At 34.5% G+C, this 7661-nt stretch overlaps 1 protein-coding gene across 1 annotated transcript; it reads right to left on the minus strand.

Annotated features, from left to right (window-relative positions):
• Window positions 1-3868: 3868 nt before the first annotated feature.
• On the minus strand, window positions 3869-7219 carry LOC104248501 (uncharacterized). Its single transcript, XM_009804768.2, has 2 exons — window positions 6924-7219; window positions 3869-4523 (listed from the first exon to the last, which is right to left on the minus strand). Exons 1-2 carry the CDS (start codon window positions 7098-7100, stop codon window positions 4047-4049), a joined length of 654 nt encoding a protein of 217 aa, XP_009803070.1. The 5' UTR covers window positions 7101-7219; the 3' UTR covers window positions 3869-4046.
• Between the last annotated feature and the right edge of the window lie 442 nt (window positions 7220-7661).

Genomic DNA, 7661 nt, shown 5'->3' on the forward strand with positions numbered 1-7661 from the left:
GAATTCTAAAGGAAAAGCGGTGTTTGAGGCTTGTGTTGGCCGTGGAAGTTCGACGTAAGTATTTGGTCTAACCTTAGCTTGAGGGAATAGGTATTGTGCTTTATTTGCTATGTGCTAGTGTAGTGTACGACGTATAGATACGGTGACGAGTATCTATACGTCGTTGTCAAACATGCATGTGAGTCTTAAATTGTAATCGTTATGTTTCTTAATAAGTACTACAAATGCCTAAATTGTTGATTCTCCGTGTTGGGCAAGGATTAAGATTATCTTCGTGGTATTTGTTTATTGTTGAGCATTGGCTCCAGTTGAGGTTTCGTTTGTGAAGTTAATTGTTGGTGCAAGTTTGGTTATTGCTGATTTCCTTGCCGGGATGTATTTAATTCTTACTGTTGGTTCCCTTGCCGAAATGTGTTTATTCTTGTTGTTGATTCCCTTGCCGGGATATTGTTGTTTCCTTATTGTTCCCTTGCGGGGATTCTTTTGTGATTGGTGTTGATTTTTATATTGGGATCGGGATGTACGCAGCAACAAGGAGTAATAAGGAAGGACAGAAGGGGTTGGGTTTTACGCTGCAATAGTGATATATGATTTGGATCGGATTGCACGCCGCAACAGTATTATATGATTTTGATCGGGTTGCACACCGCAAAAGTATTATATGATTTGGATCGGGTTGAGCGCTGCAACAATAAAGAATAAAAGTGGATATTGATTCGTTATTGTTTTTCTTATTCTTACTGATGCGAAATTTAAGATGTTCTTTATATTTTTTTCCTGAGATTCTATTGGTACTTGATATTCCCCGTAGCATGTTCCCCTTCCCATCTTTAACTGCTAGTTTCTGTTATTATTACTTGTCGTATATGCTTTAACTGCACAGGTTTATTTGGTAGTCTTGTCCTAGCCTCGTCACTACTTCGCCAAGGTTAGGCTCGACACTTACCAGTACATGGGGTCGGTTGTGCTGATACTACACTCTGCACTGTGTGCAGATCTCGGTACCGGAGCTTTTAGACCATAGTGAGGTTGCTGCCTTTAGTCCAGCGGAGACCCGAGGTAGTCCTGCAGACGTTCGCAGGCCTTGGCGTCCCCTTCTATCCTATATATTCTGTTTTCATTTACTTCGGAGACAGACTTGTATCTTTCTTTTCAGACCACTGTTTGTAGTATTCGTAGATGGTCCGTAATATTGTGACACCAGTTCTGGGTAGAGTTGTATTTTGGAGTTTCACACTAGTATTTGTTTAAGTTATCAGATTTCGTCTTCTGCATTTCTTTATTATTATTATTATTATTATTATTATTATTATTATTATTATTATTATTATTATTATTATTATTATTATTATTATTATTATTTCGTTGTTGATCGCATGTTAAATTGAAATTGTTAAAAGGTTGAGGAAAAAGGGTAATAAGATCTATAACGCTCGGCTTGCCTAGCTTTCACGAGTAGGCACCATCACGACTCCCGAGGGTAGGAAGTCTGGGTCATGACACCCTCTGGCCATGTTTTTCTATTACACACTCTTTATTATAGTGATGTAGTAGGGATGTTTCGGTATACTCGTGTACAACTTATGACTTAGTCTTACCATATTTAGGAGTTATTGTCAACTATATTGGGGAGTTCTTTTTATCTTTTATGATAGCTGGTTGGTTTAAATTTAAAGTTCTATTATTATTTCTGTTAGTTCTTCATGTATGTTAGGCTTACCTAGCCTTAGAAATTAGGTGTCATCACGACATCTTATGAGGGGAGATTGGGGTCGTGACAAGTTGGTATCAGAGCTCTAGGTTCATAGGTGTTAGGGGTGGGCATAAAATCCGAAAAACCGAATTCCGAACCGGACCGAATTAATTCGGTATTTCGGTTTCGGTTTTTTTCGGTATTTCGGTCCAATTCGGTATTGCAATTTTGGTATTTCGGTACGGTCTTCGGTATTAAAATTCTGAAATTTCGGTATACCGAAATACCGAAAATCCGATTTTAAAAGATATTTTCTTAATTATTACTGCCCACCCAGCCCATCGCCCCAGCCCCAAACGCCCAAGCCCATCTTAATTCTTATGCCCAAGCCCAAGCCTAAACTCTAAAGGTTAGCTGGTTACTGGTCAGTGGTTAGGGCATTAGCATTTAGCAATTTAGATTACAGTACAGTTGAGCGGCGATTTGGCGATTTTCGATCTGGCGATTTTCGACTTCCGAGCTCCGACTCCTCACTCCTCAGTCCTCACAAATTCCGGGCAAATGAAGATGCTGCTGTTGCGAACTTGCGATAGTTTCAATTTTCAAAGGTATGTTTCTACTTTCTAGCGATTTCTACTTTCTAGCGATGGAAATAAATTTGATGAAAATTTCTAGCGATGTTCTTTAGCGAAGATTAATTTTATATTCGAAACTCATTTTTTTGGATCAAGTGTTTGATTAGGTATAAAGTAGGTTGACATATGAGAATCCTATAAGATATAGCAGTAGAACAGGGAATGAAGATAGTAGTTTCGTGAAATTTCTTTAGTAGTAAGCGTTGGCAGTTGTGTATAGATATTGATTGAAGTAACTGATACAGGAAAATGATTCTGTAACCTAATTTATGTAGCCCGTTGCACAAACTGTAGTAATTGTATCTTACTAGAGCTAACTGGATAGAAACTGTACTAATTTCTGCTGTTGCTGCTCTCTGTTCTTTAGCAATGGACATAGTACTCTGATTAATTTTGGATAGATCATATTGTAATTTGTATTTGATAGCATAAAGATAAATGAAGATGATTACAAAAAGATTTTGTTTTCTCTTTCTATTTTGTTAAAATCTTCTTTAGACTTGGTGGAATCTTCAACTTTATTCAGACTGATATATGGCTATATGTTAATCGGCGGGCTAATGGACTCAATGTTGTGTTACTGTTAGCATCTTTTTAGATTGGTACATAGACGTCTGTACTTTCTTTAGCCACTTCACTAGCTGCTACATATTCTATTTTAGTCACTGAATTAGCTATTGGTATTTGCTTGGAACTTTTCCAACTCACTACATCCCTATTTAAAGTGAATACATAACCAAAAATAGATTTGCTATCATCTTTATCCTAAGAGAACCTTGTAGCAGTATAATTTTCTAATTTCAATTCAGAATCTCCACACACGAGGAATTAGTATTTAGTCCCAGAGAACTACCTTATTTCATGCGAAGAGTATTATGACCCAATTCTGGATGAATGAGCGACTGGCATCCGTTTTCGTAAAATTTCATCGAGCGAAACACTACTCATAGAACTCATGAAAATCATTCATTACTTTAAAAATACAACATAATACCTATATGCTTTCAAAACATGTAAATATATATAATTAAATCATGAAGTGTAAACTGTAAATGATACTGTATTTTAAACATAAATACAACAGTTTACGTGGAGTTTCTAACAGATTTGCAATACAGAATTATATACGTCTCTTCATCTATCCATGGGACTTATATTCATTTGTACCAAAGGAGCTGCAACACCTATTGATCATACACCTTCTAATACTTTGAGTTTAGAATTCTTCTCAATTTTTTTTCATTATGATTTTCTCCTCAAGGACAGTTGCTTCGTCGATTCATCTCCTCATTCATTATATCTCTGACACTCTTATTTATAGCTTAATCGAAACATAGGCTCTAAGTCTGAATCGAAAGACAACTAGACAACTAACTACATAATTAATGTAGGTATTATTTGAAGCAACTTCAAGTATCACACACATATTCCGTTTTTCCTGTTCTGTTTGAACTCAAAGAAATGGAGGTCTCTAATTAGATTCTATTTAATCAACAGCATAAAGAGATATCAGTAATGAGTATTGATCAAACTAGAATAATAAGGAAAATAAATTTGTATAGAATGGAAAAACGATGAAGTATTTGAATATGAAGGTGAAAATACAACGTTACCAATTTCATCAAATGAGAATGATATTCAACAGTAAAAATAAAATAAATCATGCTCAAGAGAACTTGTTAAAAATAACATCAGTACCCATGACTTGTGAATTTGGTTCACTTATCCCACCAAAACTTGCCTTTCTTTGTAGCTGGTTTCTCTTCTGTTTTTTTAATGCCCACAGAAGAAGCTTCAGATTTTGGATACTCGGGAGCTGATTTCTCTTCTATTTTCTTCTCTTCAGATTTTGGAGCTTCAGTGGCTGACTTTTCATCTGCAGGAATATTCTCTGTTTCTGGTTGTACTTCCTCTACTGTCTTTTCTGCAGGAGCTTCTTTCTCTTCATCTGCTTTATTCTCTGCAGGAGATGGAATACTCTCCAATGATGGTTTTACTACTTCCTCCACATCCGGATTTTCTGATTTTACTTCCTCTATTTTCTTCTCATCAATAGAAGCAGCATCAGCTTTCGCAGTTTCATCGACAACCTTCTCAACTAATTCTAATTCTTTCTTGGCCTCCGCTGGTACTTCACAAGCCTTTTGCACTGACGTCTCTTCTTTCTCTTCTGCCGATCCCTTCCCCTCTTCATTCTGGAGCATTAATAGGGTCAGATGTATCACAAACGGTGCATTAAATTATATAATATATTGTTCATATTTACCCTCCGTTATTTTATCGGGCCATATCTATCCTTACCGTTATCCAAACTTTTCCTTCACCTAACGGAAAACAACCAAATTAAAAAGACTTATTCTTTTTTAAAACCCATTAATAACCCGTTAAACCCCTTTTATTTACTGCACTTCTTTCTTATAGATTAGTCATCTCCTTCCTAGTCACTTGTTAAACTCAATAAGTGAAAGACATAAAAATACCGACAACCATATTTTCAATTATATATTGAGTCTCAATTCTTTTAATATCCTTGTTGTATGTTATTATATTCTACCTTTTTTAATTTCCTTTTTTTCTTCTAGCTTCTCTTCTTTTTTTTTTCACTATGTCGAATTGTACCGAGTATTCACCATGATTTTCTTTCTAGTATGACTTGAATGTTTATAGAATCTTATTAGGTTTGCAATTATGAAGTCTTAAGGTAGCTACCGAGGTATTTCTTCCTCCAACAGTGAGCCTTTGTTGATGAGTATTCACGCACCATAATTTTCTTATTCTTCTTTAAGCATTTGGGGAACGAGTAATTATCGCTAAATCACGCCTTAAGAACCAAAGTTAGATTCTAAGCTATGGGATTGGATACTCATAATTCTTAGTAGCAACTGAACTTATAGTGAACAAAAATTAGAAAATAATTAGAGGAGATTCAATTTAATATCAAGCTACATTCTAAAGAATTCATCAAGAATTAAAGAAAGTACACCAACAAGTTGGAAAGTAACTTAACAACCTAAGTACACTAACTTCATGTATTAACAAACACAACTATTGTTGAAGTATATATTAGTTGTTACCAACATACAAGCCAACTGACAAGTATGCATTACATTAGACAAAGGGATATCATATTATAAACACAACAAAATACAACCAAAAGTGATAACATGATATCCTAATTCCACCACGAACAACTAAGAACCAAAAGTATAAGTTCTTACTAATCCTACTGCCACCATAATTCTCGGTCTCTCTCTAAATGAATAAAATATGTTAAAATATCTCATAAATCTAGGTTCCATATTGTTATATGATAGGCTTAATGGGTTATGAGTTAATGAATTTTTTCAAAATGATTATTTTATCAATATGGTGGATTTACGTTGGATGGAGGGTGTTTTAATTTGTTAATGGCGAGGGTATATATGCCCCGATAGTATAATGAAGGGTGGATGTGAACAATATACCAAAGTATAGAGGTATATGTGACCCTTTTTCCTAAATTGTATTACATCCATTCTATTTTATATGTCACTTTTTCTACTTCTTAATTGGTCTGTTTAAACAATAACCACAACTTATCATGTTATAAAACCTTTTCAGGTTATACACTTATCATATATCCTTAATGACATGATCTTATAATTATATAAATATCACATCATATTTAAGACCAGAAGGTCGAAAAATACTTTAGGTATGTTTGAAAGTACTGTTTCATTTTTTTTATTTAACTTCATTACGGCCATTGCTAACAAGAACTAACAGAGCCTTTCTTGTCAAGGGTTATGGTAAGTCATAGCCAAAACAAGGTAGTATCCATCACCTTTATCATGATCAGATCTCTTCATATTTAGATCAAACAAAAGTAGTCTTAGGCATGAAAGTTTCACGTCTTCCATGTGGCATAAAGGAGCTCCACAACCGAAATTTTATAGACCCCTTAGAAAATTATTGGAAAAAATAAGAACCAATAGAAAGTCTTTAGATAACTTTTTCAACATTTCATGTAAGATCATATTTCTATTCTATAAGAATATTGAAGTTATGTTTAAATGATATTTTTTCTCTACTTACAAGTTTACGTTTCAAATGATGTTTTGTTTAACAAAAATTAAGTAATACCGAAGTATTAAATAAACAAAGTAAATCAATTCATAAAAACTTCCCTAACTAAATATGTGAAAGGTCAATGATCATCAATAATCACGGTGATATGAATTGCACCGCAGGACATAAGTGAATTAACAAAAAAATTAGACGTGGAAAATATGAATCAAAAGAGGAAGAAAGAAAGTTATCACTAATACTTTTTATTTTATATCAGAATCTTTCCATTTTGCTTTGTTAAAAAATGATTATTTTTTTGTAATTAAAAACTCCGGTACTTTAAATTTCTTATCTAGTATAACATATCATATTTGAACCAAAAGTTCTAATTGTTTGTTTCATATGTATGTATTCTTAAACACCTCTATATAAATAAAATATAGAGAGTATACATTTTTCGTATTAAAGCAAGAACATAGGCACATAAATAAACGAAGAGAAATAAAGAGAAACATATATAGATTGGGCATTGAAATATGAATACATACATTGAACAGGTTATTGAGAGATCGACATTTGTCGGCATCATGATCCGCAATGACACCCTCCTCCTTCTTCACCTCTTCTTCAGCCGCAACCGTAGCATCCTTGGCAGGGACATTCTCTGGTACGACTTCTGGGGCGTCACCATTCAACACATTAGGCTTGCTAGCACAGGCGCCCATTCTTTCCCTCTCTCCCTCTCTAAAGATGTTTTTTTATTTTATTTTTTTGCTCTGAGAGAGATCTGAACCCAGAGAAGAGAGAGAAAGAGGAGAGGATGGTCAGATAGGGAGAGATCAGAGACTGAGAGAGTTTTTATAGGGCAGGAAGCCAATGCATGCATTCATTCATGTCCCATTTCGCAGTTCTACGATGCAGAGGAAATTTCTCTCAGCCTATGTTTTTCTTTTACTAAGCTTGTTTCCAATCTTGATTATTTTATTTCTATTAAAAAGTCATCTAATAATGTCATAAATGAGAATTATGTATTAGTGAAAAACAAACTCGCCACGTGAATTTATATCATAATGACATGTGTCATGGGAGTTATTACGACAAAGAAGAATGACGCATTCACAAGATGTAAACAACACCCTCGGGGTTGTTCGCGTGTCTATTAGCTTCGGGGTTAAACATAAGCGAATAACCACTGATGATTAAAGTCATTAATAGCTATAAATATGAAAAGGATCAGTCAATCATGGATTACACGCGATTTGATATTATTATCTCAACCGTTACAA

Source organism: Nicotiana sylvestris, chromosome 10, assembly GCF_000393655.2.
Source record: "Nicotiana sylvestris chromosome 10, ASM39365v2, whole genome shotgun sequence".
Classification (NCBI taxonomy): Eukaryota; Viridiplantae; Streptophyta; class Magnoliopsida; order Solanales; family Solanaceae; genus Nicotiana; species Nicotiana sylvestris.

Coding starts and splice junctions, on each gene's coding strand:
- LOC104248501 (XM_009804768.2), bottom strand. CDS start 7,100: ATGGGCGCCTGTGCTAGCAAGCCTAATGTGTTGAATGGTGACGCCCCA. Junction 4,524..6,923: donor CTCTCAATAACCTGTTCAAT/GTATGTATTCAT, acceptor TTAATGCTCCAG/AATGAAGAGGGGAAGGGATC.